The sequence below is a fragment of the Gopherus evgoodei genome, chromosome 11, assembly GCF_007399415.2.
Source record: "Gopherus evgoodei ecotype Sinaloan lineage chromosome 11, rGopEvg1_v1.p, whole genome shotgun sequence".
NCBI classification, from domain to species: domain Eukaryota; kingdom Metazoa; phylum Chordata; order Testudines; family Testudinidae; genus Gopherus; species Gopherus evgoodei.
The window spans coordinates 29004950-29032304 of NC_044332.1; the positions used below are offsets into that span (position 1 = coordinate 29004950).

The following is a 27355-nucleotide window of genomic DNA, read 5'->3' on the forward strand; positions in this document are numbered from 1 at the left end:
ATATGCTAGCTTCATAATATGGGCAGGTGGGGTGGATTCAAAAGTATTTCCCTAAAGCCCTCTGAAAATTAGTTTAAAAAAACACAAACAGCCTGAATCTGTTGTTTTTCTGTGGAAACCCTCCCTCTCCTTCCCCCAAGGCAGTCATGCTCTGGTAGACCAGATTGAATAATACAGTGGTTCTTCATTAGGCCAAATGCAAGGTGTAATTACAGTTAAACTGATTAAAACCAGTATATAAAAACACAATTCTAAAATGTTGAGGATTTTATTGAATAGCCACACTTAATAAAATACAAAATTTTAAACCATAAATTTCCCATAAGATGTGCTGTGAACAAACCTTCAATTGCAGCCTCATAAGTTAGTCTACTGAAACTGACTGAAGTCTGTTGCATTTATCAGATGCCTTTTCACTGCTGTTTTCCATTTTTGCAATCCGGGTTCCAAACTGCATGGCCCTCTTTGGCAGAATAGTAGAAGCCGTGAGGCCAAGCTCCTTAGCTGCCAGGCGCAAAAGTAATTTCTCACCAATTCCTCGAGGTAGAGTCAAGTCTGCTTTTTCCGAAACAGGCAGAGAGTTAAGAAACGAAACAACATCTTCATCAAGGAAAGGAAATCTAAACAGAAAATATTATGAAAAACTGTTACCTTGACAACATTTAAACTCAAACAAATGTGTAGTGTATGAGACAACTGCTTTAGAATACTCAATTCACACTACAGTGATCTGTAGAAAATTTGGACTTTCAAGCCAATATCCATTCCTAGAAGGAGACGCAACATAAACCTTGGTGTTAATGTGGTGTGAGAAAAACAGAAGTGTTGTGGAGTCTTGGGGAAATAAAAGACTGAAACAGCAATACACATCCATAAGAAACTTCATTTAAAACTTATCTGATTAGAAATTTTAAAAGTCTTGCCCAAGAAAAATAATTTGTACTTAAACAGGAGCAAATGACAGAAATTCTGTTTTATGCACAGCTCTTGTCACCATCAATAAAGATACATGGAAGAGAGAAAACATAAATAATGTAGGGGTAGGATTGTTTATAAACAGAATGTTTTCCAAGATCAGAGGATTTTTAAATGTTGAACTACTGTAAAACCTAACCTTTGTATACAGCTACACTGGGAGAGCTCAGTGGTTTGAGCATTGGCCTGCTAAACCCAGGGTTGTGAGGTCAATCCTTCAGTGGGCCAGTTGGGGACTGATCCTGCTTTGAGCAGGGGGTTGGATTAGATTACCTCCTGAGGTCCCTTCCAACCCTAACAATCTATGATTCTATGAAACAAAACATATTTAGACTGAAAATTCTGTGACACCATTCTAAAGGGGAAAACAAATCACAAAAATTTAGGTAGTAAATGCCTACTGTCAGTTTTTACTTTGCTAAAAGGGTACTTCCTTCTTAAAGATCCTTTCACATGTATCATAGATTTATAACTCCATAGGTCACTCCCCCCGGCCCAAGATATTACACATTTTCTGCTAGTCACAAAATCACGACTGGTGACCTAAGATCCATTTTTTCAGTTTACTATGCAGAAAGAAATTCTACCCAGTGCAGAGTTAATATGCAAAAACCTCCAGACCATCACTTAACTCCAATGATGGGATGATTAGGTGGGTCAAACAAGCCTGAAAGAAGATGTTTTGTTTCTGTGTAAATTAAAGTGGGGCTACGAAATCTAGGCCAGGAGAGTGCCATGGGCCCCGCGCTGCTCTCAGAAGCGGCTGGCACCATGTCCCTGAAGCCCCAGGAGAAGGGGTGGGGGTGACAGAGGGCTCCGTGCATTGCCCTTGCCTCCAGGAACTGCCCCCCAACAACTCCCATGGGCCGGCAACGGGGAACCGTGGCCAATGGGACTTCGGGGAAGGTACCTGGAGGTGCAGCAAGGGCAGTGCATGCGGAGCCCTCCGCCTCCCCTCCCACAGGGCTGCAGGGCTTCCTGGAGTGATGCAGGGCCGGGGACAGGGAAGGCATGCAGAGAGCCTGCCCTGGCCCCGTTGCGTGCTGTTGCCACCCCAGAGCCGCTTTAGGTAAGCAGTGCTGGGCCAGAGCCCGAACCCCTCCTGCAATCCACCCCCCAACTCCCTGCCCTAAGCCCCGGGTACATCCCCACACCCCTCCTACACCCCAACCCCCTCCCCTGAGCTCCTTGCTGCACCCCTGTGCACCCCAACCCCCTGCCACATCCCATGCCCCTCCTGCACTCCACTTCCTGCAGAGCCTCCTCCCGCAGTCCACACCCCTCCTGCACCCCTGCCGAGCCCCCTCCTGCACTCTGCACTCCTGCATCCCAACCCCCTTCCCTGAGCTCCCTCATACACCCTACACTCTTCCTCTGCCCCAATCTCTTGCACTGCACTCCTTCCAACACGCCACACTCCCTCTCATACCCCAACCCCCTGCCCTGGCCTTGCATACAATTTCCCCACCCAGGTGTGGCCCTCAGCCCAAAAAGTTTGCCCACCCCGATCTAGGCTATACCAATCTAATGATTAGGAACTCTAGTGGAGAGGTATGGAAGGGCAGCAGCTGCTGTTTCACAGTCAGGAATAATGGCTGCAAGAAGCTGCATGTATTGCAATCCCACAGCCTATGCAGTGGGTAGAGTTTGCGGACTGCATTCTCTAAAGTCATCACTTAGTACCCCATACAGAACCAGATTATGTAGACTTTATGCAGAATAATGAATGACAAAATCAACTAAATAATTCATGTTTCTATAAAAACACCTAACAGCATGTATGGATTAAAAAAAAATTCTGCTCCCTTCCTGAGGTTTAGAAGTCTTTTGGGCCACGAGCAACACCAAAAATGCTCAGGCATCTCCTTCCTCCCTCCTTCTGGACATATCTGTCTGCTGCCTCTTCAGTTTAAACTTTGCTGCTGCTGTTCCTGTTATACTAAACCTGGGGGAAAGTGTGTGAGACCCTAAGAACTCCTGTTCTCTAACAGTAACTCCCAACCGGCCACACAAACTCACTATACCTATCACATAAGAATGACCCTACTGGGTCAGACAAAAGGTCCATCAAGCCCAGTATTCTGTCCTCTAACAGTGGCCAATGGCAGGTGCCCCAAAGGGAATGAACAGATAGGTTATCATCAAGTGAACCATGCCCTGTCACCCAATCCCCGCTTCTGGAAAACAGAGGCTAGGGAAACCATTCCTGCCCATCCTGTCTAATAGCCACTGATAGACCTATCTTCCATGAATCTATCTAGCTCCCTTTTGAGCACCATTATAGTATTGGCCTTCACACCACATTCATGGTATTTATCCATAAATGATGTAATGTAGGATCTTAAATGAATGCCAGGATCACACTGGTCATTAATATAGTTGTGAAATGGGTACACGCACACACACACAAACTCTCTCTCTCACAACCTGAAAATATGTTCCTAAAAAAGTCTGAATGCAGGCAGTGTTGATAAACAGGTTTCTACAAGACAAAGGATGTATATTCACATCTGCCTTTGTAAGTCAACACAATGGAAGCCAGTTTTGCATATGAAGTCAACACAAGAATGTGAAAACAACATAAAGTCAGCACACCAAGGAATAAAACTCAGGGGAGGAAGAAGGTAGGAGTCATCCTGACTCTGGGGGCCAACAATTAATTTTGGTGGATACAAGGAGAAGACACTAGGCCATCTCTTTATCCTGCATCTGAGGGAGTAATTGGGCATATTCATGAAAACAGGATCCCAAACTGCCCTGCTTGGCAGCACTGTAAAGGACATTTAGGAGAGAGAAGACTGCTTTTAGACAGATGGTTAGACTGTTAAAGTTAAGGTGACTCTCCAGGAAGTGTGTACAGAGTTGTATATGTTACCTTGCTGACTGGAATACCCTTACTCAGTGTCTCTTAAATCTTAGGCCATGTCTACATCTAAAATTTTGCAGCGCTGGTAGTTACAGCTGTATTAGTACAGCTGTATAGGGCCAGCGCTGCAGAGTGGCCACACTTACAGCAACCAGCGCTGCAAGTGGTGTTAGATGTGGCCACACTGCAGCGCTGTTGGGCGGCTTCAAGGGGGGGTTCGGGGAACGGGAGAGCAAACTGGGAAAGGAGACCAGCTTCGCCGCGGTTTGCTCTCGCGTTCCCCGAACCCCCCTGCAAACCGCAGGGAAGGAGACCAGCTTGCTCGGAGTTCGGGGAACGAGAGAGCAAACCGGGAAAGGAGACCCGCTTCGCCGCGGTTTGCTCTCGCGTTCCCGAACCCCCTGCAAACCGCAGGGAAGGAGACCTGCTTGCTCGGGGAACGGGAGAGCAAACCGCGGCGAAGCTGGTCTCCTTTCCCGGTTTGCTCTCGCGTTCCCGGAGCCACCCAGCAAACCGCAGGGAAGGAGACCTGCTTGCTCGGGGCTCCGGGAACTAGAGAGCAAACCGGGAAAGGAGACCCGCTTCGCCGCGGTTTGCTCTCGCGTTCCCGAACCCACTGCAAACCGCAGGGAAGGAGACCTGCTTGCTCGGGGCTCCGGGAACTAGAGAGCAAACCGGGAAAGGAGACCCGCTTCGCCGCGGTTTGCTCTCGCGTTCCCGAACCCCCTGCAAACCGCAGGGAAGGAGACCTGCTTGCTCGGGGAACGGGAGAGCAAACCGCAGCGAAGCTGGTCTCCTTTCCCGGTTTGCTCTCTCGTTCCCCGAACCGCCGAGCAAGCGGTTCTCCTTCCCTGCGGTTTGCAGGGTGGCTCCGGGAACGAGAGAGCAAACCGCGGCAAAGCTGGTCTCCTTTCCCGGTTTGCTCTCTCGTTCCCGGAACCCCGAGCAAGCAGGTCTCCTTCCCTGCGGTTTGCAGGGTGGCTCCGGGAACGCGAGAGCAAACCGCGGCAAAGCTGGTCTCCTTTCCCGGTTTGCTCTCTCGTTCCCCGAACCGCCGAGCAAGCGGTTCTCCTTACCTGCTTGCTCGGGGTTCCGGGAACGAGAGAGCAAACAGGGAAAGAAAATCAGCTTGATTACCAGAGGCTTCCTCCTTCCACGGAGGTCAAGAAAAGCGCTGGTAAGTGTTTACATTGGATTACCAGCGCTGGATCACCAGCGCTGGATCCTCTACACCCGAGACAAAACGGGAGTACGGCCAGCGCTGCAAACAGGGAGTTGCAGCGCTGGTGATGCCCTGCAGATGTGTACACCTTCAAAGTTGCAGCGCTGTAACTCCCTCACCAGCGCTGCAACTTTCTGATGTAGACAAGCCCTTAGCCTTTGATGATAAATGTATGATTGTTTCCATTATAAAATATATTGCAGTGCTGTGATGATATATGTGAGCTGATCCTCAGTTGAATCAAACAACCTCATATATACACTGTCTCCTGGGGGATAGCAAACCTGATATTTCTGTGAGTAGCTAGTGAGAGAGGCAAGATATCAGCAGGGAAACACTTTAAAGGGGCTTGGGAATGAGGTGGACCTATTGTTAAAGCAAAGGGAGGGGCGGACTAGCACTGTTCAAAGGAGACTGTTTGAGTGGCTAACAGACTAGAGGTGCCAGGGAGCTGATTAACACTGCAATGGTTAAGCACCAGCAAGTCTCTCTCCTGCTGCCGGCAAAGGGGTAATAAGGTGGCTCAAAGTCCTGGGTACCCCAAGAACCACCACAGTGTGCAGGTGAGGTCACCTCAAATGAGTGCTTGTGAGGGTAATGACATACTAACACGAGACTGGAAGTAAAACTTTCAGGTGGAAATGTGATTTTCAAGTTGCTATGTCTTCTTAAGGGGTACTGTAAGCACTTTAAATTAGTACAGGCCCAATGTCTGTACACACACAACAAATGTCCTCCTGGAATTTTTAAAAAATTAAGACATGACTATTTTGATTTAAAATTCCACTGCAGTGCTAGAAATGGAGTTCTGAGTTGAAACGATTTGCTGCCTTGCTTCTTTTCCATGATCTCCAATAATCCAAAACAGTGCTACCTTGCTTCTTTTCCATGATCTCCAATAATCCTGTCATCCCGGCCAAGATTTCTAGAAGAAATGCGAGCCAGCTCCATTCCTAGTTCCTTATTCAAGCCATCTAAACCATATTTTTTGAAGCAAACACAATGTCGGGAATAGCCTGCAAGCTGTTCATCTGCTCCAATTCCTGTAAGCACAACCTACAGAAGAGTATAAAAAGTGGTATTTTATTATTTATCTAGGAACTCTAATTAAAGGGGGGAAAACATGTTATAAATTCCCAAAATATTCAACTGTAACAATCTGAAAATAAACCCAATAAATATATTCAAACAGTTAGATTAACATAATAGAATAAGCCTGCATTTATTATTTTTTTATAGGGCCTGATCTTGTTCCCATTGAAGTCACTGGGAACTCTGATTTAAACTGGCGCAGGATCAGACCTGAACAGTATACCCTCAGGCTTTAAATCATTGAAGAAAAACAAAAAACCTGCTCTGTTATAATAAACCATTTCAGCCTATTTAGGGAAAAAATAATTTGAACTTTTTGAAAAATTGAGGAAAACTGCGAAGTAAATCATGTCACTTGAAAGACAACTAAAATAAAACCAGTATCCACATCTTTAGGTGTTCCACTCTGATGCATAAGCCATTATAGGTTGTAGCACAATCTAAAATTAGGCAAAATCCATTAAACTGTGCTTTAAATCCTCTATTATTTGACTCCTACCATTTAAAACATTCCTATTAACTGGCAGCAAATAGTATAAATCTCCAAGATGATGCAGAAGTGAACTCCAAATATGCAGCATTATTTTAAAAAACATTAATTCTTTCTCCATCCTAGCTACCAAAGACAAATGGGAGGAAAGAAGAGAATTCTTGAAGTGGCTATCAAATTACTGAAAGAAGTTGCCCCCTTCAAAATAGCAACAAAAGTATCAGGTGGACACAGGGGAAAAGTTGCTCTTTAAATGACTGTTTAAAATATGTCAGAAGCCTTCAAAAAACAATCCTCTCCCCTCAATAGTAATAGCATTTTTTTTTTTTGGTCACATACCAACCCAAATAATGATATTGTGGGAATTACTGGTTTGTGGGATACCAGCATAAAACAATGCTGAGTAACTAAATTTTCTGCAAATTTAAATATTTCAAATCTGTTTAGACTAGATATGATGGTACAATTCTTCTCTACTACATCAATTCAAAAATTGAATATTTCAGGCTGAAGATACTGCCTTTCCCAGTTCTACTCCTGTATACTCAAGCTTACGGAATAGAATGATTCCATGCCAAGGAACTGAATGCAGGAGTCCTGCATTTTTGGAACTGCAGACAGTTACACACTTATTACAACTGCAAAATTCACTTATATTCCAGTGACCTTGGATATTTATTGTGTACTGACTACTGAAGCTAAATTGCACTATACTTATTTTTATTGACCAAGTATAAGACAAGGAAGATCTTATACCTTTGCAGAACTTTTATATGGTTTTACATCTCCCTGGGTAGTAATAAAACCTTCTCCCCTGGAAGCAAACCAAACTGCACAACCAATGCTGTCATCCAGAACAGTATCCAATGGATAAACTAAGTGGCTTATGCGCTGTTGTCTCATTCTTTTAAGTTCCTCAAGTGTAACATTAATTTCCACAAAATTCCAAGTTCTTGAAGGATTAATAGTCTCTAGTTCTTCCAGTCCTGCCCTGCCAGTGATCCTGTCAGGCACATTGAAGCGAGACAAGTTATCAACAAGTGTAGTATCAAGTTTTTTAAAGCATTCCTGACAAGAATGCAATTCATGTTGTTTTTTCTGCTTGCTTTGTTTAGTCTGTTCTTTAATCATGAAGGCTACATTAAGCAGATCAATTGGTTCCTCCGAAGGAATATGTCGATCAGCTAGGGTAGCAATAACCATAGAATCAATGCCACCAGAAAATAGTATTGCAACATGTGCTTTCTTGGTAGGTATACTCAGAATTTCTCCTGTTAGCTCATCTGTATCTCTAAACAGATATAACACACGTCTCTTTACTGCTTCACCTAAAACATCAATAAGCTGATGGACCAATTTCTTCTTGTGCTCTTCTGCAAGAAATCCATGAAGATCTTCTACAGTAACTATACTATTAGTAATATTAGGGCAATGGGAGTCAACTGAAGTTTCAGGAACTGTCCTATTTAAAGGAACAACTGGTGTTATTAGAGAAAGTTTTGACTCACTCATCGTAAGAGACACATAGGCAGGTAAATCTTTTGAAATCTGATCCAAGCCGCTGAAGAATGTTTCTTCTATTGCATTTTCTCTGAAATGGTATTTCCAGGGATATAATGTTAAAACCAAAGATTCAGATATAGCACAGGCCTTGAGATCGATTTTGTAAATTCCAGATGCTGGAACTTCCTGCCATTCATTATCAGACTCAGAAAGAGCACTTACCGACGACAGACAGAGAGCCCTGTCTAACTGTTTATTAAACTGCCACAACAAACTACGACGACCAAAATAATCCCTACCAAACCACAAGTAGTGTCTAGATGCTTGATAATAAATAAAAGACCATGGACCCCGAACAGATGAGAAGAGTGACAAAATAGCAGATTCACTACTACATGATGAAAGATGATGAAACATAACTTGAGTGTCATTCTCTACTGTCCCTACGTGAATTCCATTGAAGACTTCTCCATTCCAAAGAAACACATTGTTATCAATGTCTGTCAGAGGCTGGGGAGTCATCAATCCCCTCAAGTGAAGTATATGGCCAGAAAACAAACACTGGTAGGAGAGATCAGACACAGTCTTTATCAGATGCTGGCTGCTGTTAGGTCCTCTTCTTCTAAGGTTGCACAGCAGATCATCTTTGAAGAAGCCACCAATAGTGTGCTGAACAGACAAGCTGACAACACAACAAATGCCACACATTGCTATGCAGAATTTAAATGGTCTATTTCCTGATTTTGGTCTTCTCTGAATTTTCTATCTCCTGATGTGCCTTCTTCAGGTCATCTAATGTGTCTGCATAAAGGAAAAGAGGAAATAAATAATCATTGAAAAATTATTTTAATAAATCAACAAATTTAATTCATAAATTAATAACTATTAAAAATAAAAAATAATAAATGTGATAGAATACAAATGACTTAGTGGGATAGACAGTGAGCTCTTTGGGGCAGGGACTGTCTTTCTGGTCTATATTTGTACAGTGCCTAGCACAATAGGATCCTGGTCCATGAAGGTCTTAAAAGCCAGAGGCTAAGCAATGAAGGGAAACTAGCAAACAGGGGACCGCAAACAGGAGAGTTTGAGAAAGGGCGTTCCCCCTACTGAACAAACAAGGTCCGAGTACTAATCTTGGGGTGAGTGAGTTTGTTTGGCTGTTTGTGTTTTTTCTTTTTCTTTCAGCTTATTTCAGTTGCAGGGTCAGTTGGGATTGTGTGTCTGGAGACTGTTTGAGTCTTTGTTCCCTGGCTCATCCCTGATCAGCCTCGTGATCACCTGCCCCTGTGAAATTAATGAGGTGGTAGGGCTGACGCAGGAGAGAAGGCCTTAAAAGCCAAAGACTAAGTGACCAAGGGAGCTAGCGAACAGGGGACCACAAACAGGGGAGTTTGAGAAAGGGTTTGTGGGAGGGAGATGAAATAAAATCCCTATGGTTAGGAAGAGTCACAACGCCAGTACCAGCATTGCTCTTGTCTCCTCCACCTGAGCCTGTATCTGGCAGACAACCTAACCATGGATGCCTCTACTCAGATCCTGGTGTGGATTTCCTGAGATTGTGGTCTGCATTTCCCACTCACAGAAAGCCAGGCTGGGGGGGACCATCCAGTGTGAAAGGTGCCTGCTGGTGGAATCTCTCAGAAAGCTGGTGGGAGAGCTACAGGAAGAGGTGGCTATGCTGAGGAGCATCCGTGCCCAATTCCTTGAGAGTATTCATAGGGAGACATCCAAGGCTGAGGACACTATCCAGCTACAGAAGACTGCTGTCACACCACCGAGGGAGGAGGATATAGCTCTGTCACAGGGAAGACACTGGCTCCTGGTTACTTCTGGCAGCAGGCAGTGCTCCATCCCTACTCCCAACCCACCCACGATGGTGATGGAAGGCTGATATGCTGCCCTGGCAATGAGCGATGAGCAGTCACCCCCAAAGGTGGAGGAAGAAATGCCATATACCTCCAAGGCTGGGAGGATCGCAGCCACCACTCTCCAAAGAAAACGTAGGGTAGTGGTGGTTGGTGACTCTCTTCTGAGGGGGTTGGAGGCACCCACCTGTCATCCTGACATGGCATCCCAGGAGGTATGCTTCCTGCCAGGGGCCCATATCCGAGATGTTACGGAGGGATTGTCAAGGATCATCCTCATGCTCCCCTACTACCCCATGCTACTCATCCATGTGGGCACTAATGATATTGTGAGGTATGACCCTCAGCAGATCAGAAGTGACTACAGGGCTCTGGGAGTAAGGGTGAAGGAGCTGGGAGCACAAGTGGTGTTCTCTTTGATCCTTCCGGTCAAGGGTAGGGGCCCAGGCAGAGACAGATGCCTCCTGGAGGTGAATGCCTGGCTGCGAAGATGGTGTCGTCCGGAAGGCTTTGGTTTCCTTGACCACAGGATGCAGTTCCAGGAAGAAAGACTGTTAAGCATAGATAGGGTCCACCTATCGAGGAAGGGGAAGAGCATATTTGGATACAGACTGACTAACCTAGTGAAGAGGGCTTTAAATTAGGTTTAAGGGGGCAGGTGACCAAAGCCCACAGTTAAGTCAAAAACATGGGGACCTGAGAGAAGGATCAGAATTTGGGTGGAGCATGGGTTTCTTATAGCAAGGATAAGGGAGAGAAAAGACAGAACCGGTGGTGGGGGAAATCAAATCAGTAGCTTAGATCTGTATACTAATGCAAGAAGTATGGGGAATAAACAGGAAGTACTCGAAATGCTAGTAAATAAACACAACTAATGACATAGTTGGCATCACAGAAACTTGGTGGGATAACACGCATGACTGGAATATTGGCAAAGGGTACAGCTTGCTCAGGAAGGACAGGGCAGGGGAAAAAGGGAGAAGATGTTGCCTTATATATTAAAAATGTATACACTTGGACTGAAGTTGAGATGGAAATACGAGACAGACTTGTTGAAGTTCTCTGGGTAAGGATAAAAGGGGTAAAAAACAAGGATGATGTCATGGTAGGAGTCTACTATAGACCACCTAACAGGAAGAAGAGGTGGATGAGGCTTTTTTTAAGAAACTAACAAAATCATCCAAAGCACAGGACTTGGTGGTAATGGGGGACTTCAACTACCCAGACATCTGTTGGGAAAATAACACACCAGGGCACAGATTATCCAACAAGTTCTTGGAATGTATTGGAGACAATTTTTAGCTGTGCACTCTGGCGGATCAAAGCAAGTTTGATATAATGCGGTTTCACCTACAACACGGTAAGATTTTTTGGCTCCTGAGGACAGAGTTATATTGGGGTAGAGGTGTAATAGGAGCGAGAACAGCAAAATAAAGTCAATGGATTTCAGGAAGGCAGACTTCAGTAAACTCAGGGAGTTGGTAGGTAAGATCCCATGGGAAGCAAGTCTAAGGGGAAAAACAACTGAAGACAGTTGGCAGTTTTTCAAAAGACATTATTAAGGGCACGAGAGCAAATTATCCCACTGTATAGGAAGGATGGGAAGTATGGCAAGAGACCACCCTGGCTTAACCAGGAGATCTTCAATGATCGGAAGCTCAATAAAGAATACTACATAAAGTGGAAACTAGGTCAAATTACAAAGGATGAATATAAACATAACATATGTATGTAGGGACAAAATTAAAAAGGCCAAGGCACAAAATGGGAACAAAGTACCTAGATACATAATGTATAACAAAAAAAACATTCTACAAATACATTAGAAGCAAGAGGAAGACCAAGGACAGGGTAGGCCTGTTACTCAATGAGGGGGAAAAAACAATAACAGAAAATGTGCAAATGGCAGAGATGCTTAATGACTTCTTTGTTTCGGTTTTTACCAAGAAGGTTGGTGGTGACTGGACATCTAACAAAGTGAATGCTAGTGAAGATGAGGTAGAATCAGAGAATAAAATAGGGAAAGAACAAGTTAAAAATTACTTAGATAGGTTAGATGTCTTCAAGTCACCAAGGTCTGATGAAATGCGTTCTAGAATACTCAAGGAGCTGACTGAGGAGATATCTGAGCCATTAGCAATTATCTTTGAAAAGTCATGCAAGACGGGAGAGATTCCAGAAGACTGGAAAAGGGCAAATATAGAGCCAATCTATAAAAAGGAAAATAAAGACAACCCAGGGAATTACAGACCAGTTAGCTTAACTTCTGTACCTGGAAAGAGATGGAGCAAATAATAAAGCAATCAATTTGCAAACACTGAGTAGATAATAAGGTGGTATGTAACAGTCAGCATGGATATGTCAAGAGGAAAACTGTGTCAAACCTGATAGCTTTGTTTGACAGAGTAACAAGCTTTGTGGATGGGGAGGAAGTGGTAGACGTGGTATACCTTGACTTTAGTAAAGCTTTTGATACTGTCTCGCATGACCATCTCATGAACAAACTAGGGAAATTCAACGTAGATGGAGCTACTATGAGGAGGGCGCATAACAGGCTGGAAAACCTGTCCCAGTGTGTAGTTATCAGTGGTTCACAGTCATGCTGGAAGGGCATAATGAGTGGGATCTAGCAGAGATCAGTTCTGGATCCAGTTCTGTTCAATATCTTCATCAATGATTTCGATAATGGCATAGAGAGTACATTTATAAAGTTTGCGAACTATACCAAGCTAGGAGGGGTTGCAAGTGCTTTGGAAGATAGGATTATAATTCAAAATGATCTGGACAAACTAGAGAAATGGTCTGAAGTAAATAGGATGAAATTCAATAAGGACAAATGCAAAATACTCCACTTAGGAAGGAACAATCAGTTGCACACATACAAAATGGGAAATGACTGCCTAGGAAGGAACACTGCGGAAAGAGATCTGGGGGTCATAGTGGACCACAAGCTAAATATGAGTCAACAGTGTAACACTGTTGCAAAAAAAAGGAAACATCATTCTGGGATGTATTAGTAGGAATGTTGTAAGCAAGACACAAAAACTAATTCCTTTGCTCTAGTCCACGCTGATTATGCCTTAACTGAAGTATTGTGTCCAATTCTGGGTGCCACCTTGCAGGAAAGATGTTGACAAATTTGAGGAAGTCCAGAGAAGAGCAACACAAATGATTAAACGTCTAGAAAACATGACCTATGAGGGAAGATTGAAAAAATTGGGTTTGTTTAGTGTGGAAAAAGAAGACAGAGAGGACATGATAACAGTTTTCAAATACATAAAAGGTTGTTTCAAGGAAGAGGGAGAAAAACAGTTCTTCTTAACCACTGAGGCTAGGACAAGAAGCAATGGGCTTAAATTGTGGCAAGGGAGGTTTAGGTGGGACATTAGGAAAAATTTCCTAAGTGTCAGAGTAGTTAAGCACTGGAATAAATTGCCTAAGAAGGTTGTGGAATCTTCATCATTGGAGATTTTTAAGAGCAGTTTAGCAAACACCTGTCATTGATGGTCTAGATAATACTTAGTTAGGCCATGAGTGCAGGGGACTGGACTAGATGACCTCTTGAGGTCCCTTCCAGTCCTATGATTCTATGACTGGGCCTCTTAGGCACTACAATAATACAAATAATAAACAGTGATAATAATGGTTCCTGATAAGTCAGTAATTATAGCCAATAGTACAAACACAAATGTAAAGACACATAAGAAAATATGAAAGTGTTTGCATCAGTAACATAGCACAAATCAGCCCATTGCATCTTCCCCACCTTAAAGATAATCAAATTTAGATATATATTCTTATTGTTTATGCACATTTTTGTTTACATGAACTTTAAAATTGTGCATCTTTAAATTTGCATTGATTCGGCTATTAGCTGTAATTACTGACTTATCAGGTACCGAAATTATTCTTTATTATTGGTATTATTGTAGTGCCCAAGACTAAGAGCCTCAGTCATGGACCAGGACCCTATTGTACTGGGCACCATACAGGCATAGAACAAAAAGACAGTCCCTGTCCCAAAGAGTTTACAACCTATCCCTCTAATCTAAGTCATTATTATTGTACTGCATTTTTAAACATAAGGCTTTTACCAGTATCAGAACCTGGTGAACTCCTAGCTACTGTCAGTGTAAGATTTGTACTTTACTATCATAACAAACTGCAATGAACTATCTTAACTAAAGCTTTCTCAGTGTAAACTGGCAAAAAAACACTCTTAAGAAATGAAGATCAAGCACCATTTGTTCTGTCCAGAAATTACCAAGTTTATTTACATCCTGGAATTCATTCCACACCTGACCCTAGATTTCTCATCTAATTGATGCTTCCTGGTCTCTATTTAACCATCGGTCTCTCTCTCATTCTCCAGATGCTTCTGTCCTGGATCCTCAACCCTCCACACCTCCATAATCCCAAAGCCCATTCCTCCAGCCCCCTAAGGTATCCAGTTCAACTTCAGTTTTCTTTCTTCCCTATCCCATGCTACTTTCAAACAGGTTTATTCTTCCTATATGGGACCAAATGCTGCAAGATGCTGATTGCTTCCTGAAAGGAGATGAGGGTGCTCTGCACTTCAGAGGACTGGGAACTAGGTCTACTATAATTTTTACTGGCAACTCTTCCTACATTTTTAGGACTAGTAGCTTTTCATTTTACATACTTTAGCACGCATATATATAATACTGTGATTACTTCAATCTTCTGTCCTATCCAGACAAATTAAACACAGCAATCATACAACTTTGAATAAACAAATTATGATTGTTCATTTTGATCTGCATGGGAAATCCTACTGAGTTACGAATACCACCTTTAAATACTGTTAGGCAATGTATGTTAAGAACTTACTTTTACATTCAGATAGTGTTTCTGTTCTGTCTACAAGAAAGAATATGTTGCTATTGGGTTGCTGTTTGTAAACTTTCTGAAAAATAAGAAGGAAATTGGGATAGGTTAATATTAATAATAAATCTATAGCAGAAGCCTAATGTGTTATCAAGACAATGATTTTACCATCCACAGCATTGTTACCTACTGCTATTTTATATTCTTCTTCCCTCACGTATGATGAGTCAAGTGCCACTATTTCAAATATAAATTAAATTGAAAGTAAACCATATTGATGAATACTTAAAGTGTATGAATAGCTAACATGATATTGGCAAATATCAGGCCAAGTTAGACATTTTAATCAACAATTTAGATAAGACATTGTAAAAGTTTGAAAGTACTGACGCCAAAAGGACACACAAATTCTCATTCTTTTAAATGGCAAGCGTCCATCAAGTTACTACATTAAAAGGCACTGTACTAAAAATAGATCTATGTGATACAAAAAATGTAGGATAAAAGATAAAAATATTAAAAAGTTAATTATTTGCAATACATATTATAGTTGTAAAATGTATAACAGAACATGGTTACCATTTATACTGACAGTTTCCTGGAGTCTCTACTCACTCAAAACTTCAGTGAGAGTTCTAGAATAGATCAGTGGTTCCCAAACTGGGGTTTGTGAACCCCTGGGGGTTCACGAAATGTTACAGGGGGTTCTCAGGAAAAAAATCCCTAATGGCGGACAGGGATCCTGGGCAGCACGAGGCCAACAGCCTGGAGCCCCTGGACTTCCAAGAGCTAAGCAGATCAAAGCAAGCATCTCTATCACACTGAGGAGATTTAAACTTCGAGAGTCCTTATAAGAAATGGAAAGGCAGGTGGATATTTTTTGCTGTTCTTAAAATTAAATAGGGAGCTAGTATTGTTTTTAAAATTATTATGAAAAACAAGTTTAAGCTTTGTTGTAACGTGCGTTGTTTGTCTGGACTGCTCAAGCCCCGAATGCTTGTGTAGGAGGAACTCTATGGATTGGCTTCTTAAATACCTTCATGCTGTTTCACATCTGATACTCCTTGATGAAACATAGGAGCCTTGTCTTACAATAGGCTTATTCAAAGTGATACAAGCTACAAAAGTGAGATCATGGAAGGGTGTTGCTGTTTTCATAATGTAATACATAAAAACATAAGAATGGCCATACTGGGTCAGACCAAAGGTCCATCCAGCCCAGTATCCTGTCTACTGACAGCGTCCAATGCCAAGTGCCCCAGAGGGAGTGAACCTAACAGATAATGATCAGTGATCTCTATCCTGCCATCCATTTCCACCCTCTGACAAACAGAGGCTAGGGAACCATTCCTTACTTATCCTGGCTAATAGCCATTAATGGACTTAACAGCCATGAATTTATCCAGTTCTCTTTTAAACCCTGTTATAGTCCTAGCCTTCATAACTTCCTTAGACAAGGAGTTCCATGGGTTGACTGTGTGCTGTGTGAAGAACTTCCTTTTATTTGTTTTAAACCTGCTGCCCATTAATTTCAGTTGGTGGCCCCTAGTTCTTATATTATGGAAACAAATAAATAACTTTTCCTTATTCACTTTCTCCACATCACTCATGATTTTATATACCTCAATCATATCCCCTCTTAGTCTCCTCTTTTCCAAACTGAAAAGTCCTAGCCTCTTTAATCTATCCTCATATGGGACCTGTTCCAAATCCCTAATCATTTTACTTGCCCTTTTCTGAACTTTTCTAATGCCAGTATATCTTTTTTCAGATGAGAGGACCACATCTGTACACAGTACAGACACGTTTGTTGACCCTTTCAAAGAACTCTAAAAGATTAGTAAGACATGATTTCCCTTTACAGAAACCACATTGACTTTTGCCCAACAAGTTATGTTCTTCTATGTGTCTGACAATCTTATTCTTTACTATTGTTTTAACTAATTTGCCAGGTACTGACGTTAGACTTACTGGTCTGTAATTGCCAGGATCGCCTCTAGAACTCTTTTTAAATATTGGCATTACATTAACTAGCTTCCAGTCATTGGGTACAGAAGCTGATTTAAAGGACAGGTTACAAACCATAGTTAATAGTTCTGCAACTTCACATTTGAGTTCTTTCAGAATTCTTGGGTGAATGCCATCTGGTCCCCGTGACTTGTTACTGTTAAGTTCATCAATTAATTCCAAAACCTCCTCTAGTGACACTTCAATCTGTGACAATTCTTCAGATTTGTGACCTACAAAAGCCAGCTCAGGTTTGGGAATCTCCCTAACATCCACAGCCATGAAGACTGAAACAAATAATTCATTTAGTTTCTCCGCAATGACTTTATCGTCTTAAAGCGCTCCTTTTCTATCTTGATCGTCCAGAGGCCTCACTGGTTGTTTAGCAGGCTTCTTGCTTCTGATGTACTTAAAAAACATTTTATTACCTTTTGAGTTTTTGGCTAGCTGTTCTTCAAACTCCTTTTTGGCTTTTCTTATTGCATTTTTACACTTAATTTGGCAGTGTTTATGCTCCCTTTTTATTTACCTCACGAGGATTTGACTTCAACTTTTTAAAAGATGTCTTTTATCTCTCACTGCTTCTTTTACATAGTTGTTAAGCCATGGTGGCTCTTTTTTAGTTCTTTTACTGTGTTTTTTAATTTGGGGTATACATTTAAGTTGAGCCTTTATTATGGTGTCTTTGAAAAGTGTCCATGCAGCTTACAAAGATTTCACTCTAGTCACTGTACCTTTTAATTTCTGTTTAACCTCCTAATTTTTGCATAGTTCCCCTTTCTGAAATTAAATGCCACAGTATTGGGCTGTTGAGGTGTTCTTCCCACCACAGAAATGTTAAATGTTATAATATTATGGTCACTATTTCCAAGCAGTCCTGTTATAGTCCCCTCTTGGACCAGATCCTGCGCTCCTGTGCATTTAATTCTGAACAGTTAACCAAAACACGAAATAGCAGTCTCAACTGGCATACTATAGACAATCCAAAAAAAAAAAAAGGGGGAGGGGGGTGTTTGTGAAACTTCAGATGGAGAGTCCTAGAGACTGAAGTCCTCTATCCACAGAACACACGGACCAGAAGTGGCAAGTACATGCTTTTTTACATTGCCCCTCCAATGTGCTTCAGCATCCATCCTCCATCTCTTCCATACTCTCTGTTGAAACTGCCAATGGGTCAGCCAGTGGTGCCAATTCTGATGTGAACATGTCCACCAATAACTGCACCAATAAAAAAACTGATCGTGTTTGACAAAGACCCATTACCAGTCCTGAGCTATCCAGGGATCAAACTAATTCTGCTTTTGTCAGGAATTGTTTACACATTTCTGCATAATTTACCTGCACCTTGAAGGATTTATTTTTAAGAACATGTAAGTCCATTTACATTGATTATCATTTTTTCTGTGCACTGTTTAAATTAGATAGTTGGTAGGTAACGCATAAGATATCTCTGAAAATAAAGTGCCGTCATTTACAAATGTTTTGCAGATGACATTTGTATATAGTTAACTCTATCTTTATTTTTAAAAAGGTTTTAACTTGTGCATATAGGGTAGGATTTTCACATATGCTCAGTATTGGCTTAACTCTGCTCCCCTCAAAATTAATGGTAAATCTCTCTTATTTCAAAGAAAGCAGCCAGGCTAATGGTTAGGACTTCTGAAAAATTCACACATGATGGATATGATTAATGGCGAAACAAATTGTGCTGATCCAAAGAGAAACTCAATTAATTTGTTTTTTACAAACTTTATCAGTCTGATTAATCAGTGTCTAAATATCAGAACATAATCATTTTGAAGTAGTCATGGAAAAGCTGTCCTGCTTTTCTTAGATATTAAAATGGGAGCAGGTATTTCCCCCCCTTCATGTAGGTTATACATCTTTATCTTGGAGTTTTAGCCAATATAAGTTATGCTTAGAGAAAAGGAAAGTATTTATTTGCTTATCAGTGCATATAACATCTGTTTTCTCATTTCTATCTACCGCCCTTCACCAACCATTCTTGCATAATGGTCATAAAATTCAAGGGATTTATGGAGGAGGATAACAGCAGAGAAGGTCTTCTTTTGTATTTTTTAAAGCAACTTTAAGCAACTTTTGCCTTCAAAATCTGTGACAAATATTATGGGTTTGACATAAAAATTTGGTATTTCCCCTGATAAAAAACAATTCCTGCACAGCTTAATTCTGAATGTAATATGGAGAGTAATTCCCTCACCACTTAGAAAATGTACAGTAAGAGTTGTCTTCTTTTTGGCTTGAAGCATTGAGATGTGTTGGAAGGGGCACTCAGGTGTTTTACTTTGATCTAGAATGTGCTACACTTCATCACTACCACAAAACTGGATGTGATCACTTCCTGAAAAATAAATCATCTTTGACAAGGAATGTGAACTAGGTTAATAATATCAATATAACAATAACTAAATGCTGTCTTAAAAAATGTCAGACTCATAGTGGGCAGCAGCTATTTTGAAGTGTTTGTGTTTGTTTTCTCATGCTTTCCCACCTTCATTTATCTACCTGCTAAACAACCAGTGGGGCACCTGGATGATCAAGATACAAAAGGAGCACTTAAAGACAATGAAGTCATTGCGGAGAAAGTAAATGAATTCTTTACTCCAGTCTTCACAGCTGAGGATGTTAGGGAGATTCCCAAAACTGAGCCGTCCTTTGTAGGTGACACATTAGAGGAATTGTCACAAATCGAAGTGTCACTCTGGAGGTTTTAGAATTAATTGATAAACTTAAAAGCAACAGTCACCCAAGAGTTCTGAAAGAACTCAAATGTAAAATTGCGGAACTATGAACTAAGGTTTGTAACCTGTCCTTTAAATCGGCTTCTGTACCCAATGACTGGAAGATAGCTAACGTAATACCAATATTTAAAAAGGGCTCCAGAGGTGATCCTGGCGATTATAGACTGGTAAGTCTAACGTCAGTGGTGGGCAAGTTAGCTGAAACAATAGTAAAGAATAGTAAAAATAAAAATAAAATTGTCAAGACACATAGAACATAACCTGTTGGGCAAAAGTCAACATGGTTTCTGTAAAGAGAAATCATGTCTTACTAATCTTTTCGAATTCTTTGAAGGGGTCAACAAACATGTGGACAAGGGGAATCCAGGGGACATAGTGTACTTAGATTTCCAGAAAGCCTTTAACAAGGTCCCTCATCAAAGGCTCTTACGTAAATTAAGTTGTCATGGGATAAGAGGGAAGATCCTTTCATGGACTGAGAACTGGTTAGAAGACAGGGAACAAAGGGTAGGAATAAATGGTAAATTTTCAGAATGGAGAGAGGTAACTAATGGTGTTCCCCAAGGGTCAGTCCTAGGACCAATCCTATTCAACTTATTCATAAATGATCTGGAGAAAGGGGTAAACAGTGAGGTGGCAAAGTTTGCAGATGATACTAAACTGCTCAAAACAGTCAAAACCAAAGCAGACTGTGAAGAACTTCAGAAAGATCTCACAAAACTAAGTGATTGGGCAACAAAATGGAAACGAAATTTAATGTATATAAATGTAAAATAATGCACATTGGAAAAAATAACCCCAAGTATACATACAATATGATGGGGGCTAATTTAGCAACAACTAATCAGGAAAGATATCTTGGAGTCATTGTGGATAGTTCTCTGAAGATATCCACGCAGTGCGCAATGGCAGTCAAAAAAGCAAACAGGATGTTAGGAATTATGAAAAAAGGGATAGAGAATAAGATGGAGAATATCTTATTGCTCTCATATAAATCCACGGTTCGTCCAGAGCTTGAATACTGTGTACAGATGTGATCTCTTCATCTCAAAAAAAAAATACTGGCATTAGAAAAAGTTCAAAAAAGGCCAACTAAAATGATTAGGGGTTTGGAACGGGTCCCATATGAGGAGAGATTAAAGAGGCTAGGACTTTTCATCTTGGAAAAAAGGAGACTACGGGGGGGGTTTGATTGAGGTATATAAAATCATGAGTGGCATGGAGAAAGTGGATAAGGAAAAGTTATTTACTTATTCCCATAATATAAGAACTAGGGGCCAGCAACTGAAATTAATGGGCAGCAGGTTTAAAACAAATAAAAGGAAGTTCTTCTTCACACAGTGCACAGTCAACCTATGGAACTCCTTGCCTGAGGAGGTTGTGAAGGCTAGGACCATAACAGGGTTTAAAAGAGAACTAGATAAATTCATGACTGTTAAGTCCATTAATGGCTATTAGCCACGATGGGTAAGGAATGCTGTCCCTAGCCTCTGTTTGTCAGAGGGTGGAGATGGATGGCAGGAGAGAGATCACTTGATCATTACCTATTAGGTTCTCTCCCTCTGGGGCAGCTCGTACTGGCCACTGTCAGTAGACAGGATACTGGGCTGGATGGACCTTTGATCTGACCCAGTATGGCCATTCTTATATTCTTAGAGAACAAATTGCAGCAACTGCAAACACTTTCGCATGATATTGGGTTGGAAGTGAACATGTCAAAGACCAAATGGATGCGAAATGAGCATCTGAAGCAGGAATCATCACTGTAAACGGGAAAGTAATCCAGGATGTTGACAAATACATTTATCTAGGTCAGCAGTTGAACAGAGACAATCCATTTGAAGGGAAATGCAGTAGGAGGAGAAAGGTGGGGCAGGAAAGTTTCAACAAAATAAAGACATCTCTAACTGATGAACTGCCCATGAATTAAAAGGAAAAAACTGTTTAAATCCACTGTTCTGCTAGCAATGATATATGGAGTGGAAAGCTGGCCAATGACAAAAGCGAGGAAGAAAAATTGGCTGTCACCCAGAGAGCAATGGAAAGACAAATGTGCAAGATATCGCTCTGTGATCATACACCGAGTCAGATCAGAAGGCGTAGAGAGGTGACTGATGTAGTGCAAGCGATGTACGACGCAAAGTGGAGATGGGCAGGTCATGTAGTCTGCAGGCAAGACAACAGATGACACAGACCAAAAGCGACTGCTGGGCAGACCAGAAATCTGCGGGGCTGATCCCATGACAAAACTCTTTGGCCAGAAATGGAAAGAACGTGCTCATAATAAAACAGAATGGTGTGGTATCAACCTATGTTTGTGGAGGGACGGACGAGGACAAGCCAGACAAGGTGATTTATCTAATGCAAAAAATGAATTGACAAAAAACCACTTTGTAATCACTCACCCGGTTCTTCTTCAAGTTGGAAAGCTCATCAACTACAACTTTCTGCTCTTTAATCTGAAAAACATAATAGAACTCTGGATTTATGACAAATAAATCAGTATGTTATAACCCACTATTAACACTCCAACCCATGTTTTCGGATAGGTAAATGCAAATGTTTGTCTTATTCTGACAGGTCCAGGAGAAATTAGATAGAAAAGTGATGGAGTAAAGAATGGAAAGTAAACTGAGACATGAAAGATGTTGTTTCCATAGCCAATATAAACATAGCCAGTAAAATATTCTGGGGCATACGACTGATAGAAACCGAAGTAAACTTTTCTGAAATTAATTTGACCTCAAAAACTGTATCTGTAGAAGTCTGAGCCAGCAAATCAGGAGGGAGTAAATCACATTTTCAAATACCTGCTTTAGAAGAGAGATAATTTGTATATGACCTGCATCTTTTTCTCCACAATTACATGTGATCACTACTGCACATCTAGGGCCTGATTCCAAAGCCTACTGAAATCAATGGGAGTCTTTCTATTGCTTTCACTGAGCTTTGCACCAGACCCTAATAAAGCCTACTACTCTTGTAGATGGGGTTACTATGTAGGCAAATATGGCATGTTTTGTAATCAACAGGGATGACAGAACAGGAATTATTCTGGTATAAATCAGGAGAATTTCACTGAGGTTAATGCAACAAGAGCATATGAAAAATCTGTTTTGTGAGATTTTCTTCTTTTCAGGGGAAAAATGGGTTTCTTTATGATTTTTCTAACTTTTGTCATTCTGAAGCATACAACAGTACAAAGAACTGTGAAGCCAATTTTGTCAATTTCCTGGGAATGCATCTAGGGGAAGGGGAATCCTTGGGGTGCAGAGCTGTCCACACCTTCTCTCTCTGATATAGGGGCACTGCTGGAAAAAAGACCAAAGAACCTCTACTATTACAACTATTACAGGCTGCAAGAATGGCCCTTGGGGCCATAGGCTATTGGACACAAACAAGAACAGCATAGCATCTCCTCTAGTTTATGCCATGGACTGAGCAGTACTGTAACTGGTTCCAGAATTTGGAAATCACAAAGCTGGCATAAATCCACCTTTAATCCCATTCCTGTCTCTCAGGCGATCAAACCATAACACACATATTGCACCAATATCCTCCACTGAAGACTCCATGGAGAAGCAGTAAATTTACAAAAGGAAAGTGAAGATTAAGGAAATCCTTAAGATTTAACAGACTACAGACTGATGACGTTACTGTCTCTACAGTAAATATTTAGCATTTGTAAAGAATGCCAGAATGACAACTCCAGAGGCTAAAATATTTTATGTCTCCATGGAGCATGTATGGGACGAGTAGATGCAGCGTAAAATAACCCACAATTCCCTGACCATGTATCTCAAGCTTGGAGTGATCAACACTAGGCATGACACAGTAGTTCCACCAAAATGTCCATTTAGCCCTTTACTAACACAGCCATTAAAGCCATTAATTAGGGCCAAATTATGGTGGAAGTTTTTCTACTGTGAAAATTTCAAAAAGCCAAAGAAATCTCTGCTTTCTCGTGGTACTGAGTCCCTCATTTTTTCCTGCAGGTAAAAATGAAGTCATCACCCTTATATTCCTGCTGCCCTGCACCCCCATTTTCACAGCAAGCACCCAATGTCACACGATTTCCCTGAAAGTATTTCCAGGGCCAATGTAACATCCTGATTCGCTGCGGCGGCATTATGACGCTACACCTTGCAGCGTGACATCACTGCGAACGCTCTAGTAGTGATGAAGCCAAATAAGCAAGATGACGTCATGCTGGTGCCCCCCCCCCGGCCGGGCCTCCCGCACTGGGCCCCACCATCCCAGCCGACAGGGGGCCTCACTCCTCCGCACTGACCCCAACCGGAACTGGACCAGTTTCTCTTCTGAAGAGGCCGGAACATCAGGTCTCGCGAGGGCCGTGCAGGCGACAGTCATTCGCGCCCCGCCCCCACCTTTCGGTTCAGCTCCTCCTTCTGGTTCAGCTTCGCCCCCTCCTCCTCTCTCCGCGGCTCCCGGCCCGACATTCCCTCCTTACGTGTCCCGCTGCCAGCGGTGACAGGCGAGGAACTCACGGGCTCGCGCTTCCCAAATCCTGCCACGTGCGGGGGCAACGACTACGTCCTTCAAACGCCACGAACTACGCAGTCGCACTACACGCAAAGCCACTAACTACGCTCACCCAGCTAGGCCGGTGGAGCGATGGAGCATGCGCGAACTTTCCGAGCATGCTCACTAACAAATCATGCCTCCGTGATATTCCCCCACTGTAACTGAGCATGCGCGAGGGTTTTGCGCATGATCACTAGCAACGTTGGAAGCCGTTGCCCTAACTAGTCTGGTCTTACCTGCCATTTGCGGGGGGTGGAAATAGGGCCCGTGGGTCACAAACGGGGCAGGGCGCAGGAAGGCCCGGCTGATGTGGGGAAGAAGGGGACTTAAAGAGGACGGGGGTTAATAGAGGCCGCTCCTGTGCTCCTCCTTGGGTGGTGCATGTGTGGCAGGAAAGCCACAGTCTAGCCCAATGCCTAGGTCTGCGTTTCCCAGACTGAGCCAGGGCTCCCTGGGGCCCTACCAAGCTCGAGGGGAAGCCACCAGTGTTGGGCACAGGGAATGAATTAATATGCCTGTCTGTGTTCTTTTCTAATGATGGAGACCATTAAACTAGGCTTAAAATTACCTTATCTGTAGGCACTGGAACGGCTCTGTGCCCTCTGGAGCGTGGGGACTTCAGCAGAGAGACTCCCTGCTGGGGGAAGTGCCCATAGGAAGGCTCTTGATGGAAAGCCCCCTGCTAGAGCAAAGGGCAAAGTGAGGCTCCCAGTGCTGACCAGCACCAGGAGACAGGGGAAGGGAGGAATAGGTGCTTCATATTTTTCGAAACTATAAGTAGCTGCAAGTGTTTTAACTCTTTAAGTCAATATCCTTGAAGCTAGTGTCTTGAGTTGGTTAAAAAAATTATTTGGTTGTGAGGAGCCATCAAGTTTTAAAATCCCTGGAAGGGAGCTGCAATACAATAAAGTTTGGGAACCCCACACCTTGAGAATGCAGTTTTATCAGAAAAGCTGCCCCTAGGGAGCTGTAAACGGCTGCCTCCTAGAGTAGGGGTGGGCAAACCTTTTGGTCCAAGGGCTATATCTGAGTATGGAAATTGTATGGTGGACCATGAATGCTCACAAAATTGAGGGTTGGGGTGCAGGAGGAGGTGATGGCTCTGGGGTGGGGCCAGAAATGAGTTCAAGGTGTGGGAGGGGGCTCTGGACTGGGGAAGGGGGTTGGGGGCTGAGGGCTCCAGTTGGGGGTGTGGGTTCAGGGGTGGGGCTAGGAATGAGGGGTTGAGGCAGTGCTCTGGGCTGGGACTGAGGGGCTCAGAGGGCAGGAGGGGGATCAGGGCTAGAGCAGTGGGTTGGGGTGCAGAAGGGGATTAGGGGTGCAGGCCTCAAGCAGCTCCTGGAAGCAGTGGCATGTCCACACTCCAGTTCCTACATGGAGGCATGGCCAGGCAGCTCTGTGCACTGCCCTGTCCACAGGTGCTGCTCCTGCACCTCCCATTGGCTGAGAACCCTGGCCAATGGGAGCTGCACAGTCAGTGCTTGAGACAGAGGCAGTGTGCGGCACCCCCTAGCTGCCCCTACATGTAGGAATTGAAGGGGAGACATCCCGCTGCTTCCGGGAGCCACGCGGAGCAGGGCAAGCCCTGGATCCTGCTCCCCAGCAAGAGTTCGAGGGCTGGATTAAAACATGAGAAGGGCCAAATGTGGCCCTCTGGGCTGTAGTTTGCCTACCCCTGTCCTAGAGCCTTGATTCAATAACTGTCTTAGGATATGTCTATACCACAATCAGGTGTAACTGTAGCATGTATAGACATACCTGATCTAGCTTTAATTTAGCTATCATGAGTACCTAGTGAAGGCTCAGTGGCACAAATTTCAGCATGGGCTAAATTACACAGGGGTTTCAGATGGGCTTGTACAGACCAAACTGAAGTTCATACTGCCACAGTTTCACTGATAGCTAGACCGAACCATGTGTCTACACATACTGCAATCACTCCCCTGATTGTAGGGTAGTGATATCCTTACCTGCACACATGGTTAAGCCTTTCCAAACATGGTTTTGACATTTTGAATAAATCCCTGGTGTACACCTACACTAGCTAATATGTGAACATATAACTTGCCTACACTAGGGTTTTAAAAAACAAACTTTTTTTTCCTAATATAAGCAAGACCAGAAGGAAAGAAATTGGTTCAAACTAGTGCTACAATTTAAGATAGGCCTCAAAAGCTTAAGAATGAAAGAACCACAAAAGTGTAAAAAATGAATTAAAGGAAAGATTCTAATTAGTGTTTAGGAAAAAACTGTTCACTTCATAGCCCTTTACCAGAAATGGACAGCAGAAATGAAGCAGTGAACCCTATAGAAGGGAATTTGTTAAATGAATTATATGGGTTCATGGTTTTAAAGGCTTCCTTTTTCTTGGCTAAACCTATTATTTTAATAATTACTAATAGTAGTATATTGTTTTGCATTTCTATAGCGCCTTGCTTCATTTGAGTAGGTCAATGTTCTTTACAAACATCTAATTAGATCTCACAACACAGATGGCTGAAGCAAGGCACAGAGAATTTAAGTAACCTGATGGTAAGTCAGTGGCAAAGTCAGGAACAATGAGTCCTGGTTTCCTCGTGTAACTACTAGATGCCACCATCATAAATTGGTTACATGGAAACTGCTACCTGTAGGCTTTGGTGATCAAGTAACTAGAAGAGTGTGAACACTGACAATTTTAGTTTGTGTGTGGTTCATTCACCAAACCCTTGCAAATGCAGTTCTTGGGTTGCTAATGGTCCTAGTCCCCTTTACATAAAAGCTCAAATTCAGCTACCTAGAAGCTCCCCAGGGAAGTCCGACAGCGCACCGCTGCTATCATTGGAGCTGGGTCACAGAAACAAAAATGGCATTGCCTGTTATGAATAGTCAGGAAAACACAGGATTTCCCTTCCCACAATACCAAGGTTCAATGTTTTTCTCTGCTAATTCACTTGAACAAGAAGAAAATGAGGCTGGGAATCAAAGATTGAAAAACAAGTTTAATGGGAAAAATGTAAAAGTGAAAAAGCAAGGAAGAAATAAAGCATTATCGGAGTTCATGCACCTTTTTGTTCCCCCATTAAGCATTGCAGAGGCCTTATATACCCAGTTAGTACTGTGTGTAAGGTGCTTGTGCCCTTGGTTGCCAATCTTCAGAAGATAGACATAGAAGGCAAAATCCTGTACTTGACTCAT

General features: G+C 42.5%; 1 protein-coding gene across 6 annotated transcripts; it reads right to left on the reverse strand.

Moving 5' to 3' along the window:
* Positions 1-238: 238 nt before the first annotated feature.
* Positions 239-24294, reverse strand: ASNSD1 (asparagine synthetase domain containing 1). Of its 6 annotated transcripts, none has more exons than XM_030579550.1 (6): positions 24105-24294; positions 22039-22092; positions 14868-14943; positions 7402-8949; positions 5938-6119; positions 239-620 (listed from the first exon to the last, which is right to left on the reverse strand). In XM_030579550.1, exons 4-6 carry the CDS (start codon positions 8854-8856, stop codon positions 365-367), a joined length of 1893 nt encoding a protein of 630 aa, XP_030435410.1. In that variant the 5' UTR covers positions 8857-8949; positions 14868-14943; positions 22039-22092; positions 24105-24294; the 3' UTR covers positions 239-364. The 6 variants fall into 6 exon arrangements, with proteins under 6 accessions (XP_030435410.1, XP_030435408.1, XP_030435409.1 ...); XM_030579548.1 differs by having other exon boundaries at positions 24022-24294; XM_030579549.1 differs by having other exon boundaries at positions 23925-24294.
* Between the last annotated feature and the right edge of the window lie 3061 nt (positions 24295-27355).

Excerpts from the sequence above, each read along its gene's own strand:
- ASNSD1 (XM_030579550.1), bottom strand. The coding sequence starts at position 8,856 with ATGTGTGGCATTTGTTGTGTTGTCAGCTTGTCTGTTCAGCACACTATT. Across the intron at positions 6,120-7,401 it reads CATATAAAAGTTCTGCAAAG|GTTGTGCTTACAGGAATTGG; the intron begins GTATAAGATCTT and ends ACTCTTCTGTAG. Across the intron at positions 621-5,937 it reads GATCATGGAAAAGAAGCAAG|ATTTCCTTTCCTTGATGAAG; the intron begins GTAGCACTGTTT and ends TTTTCTGTTTAG.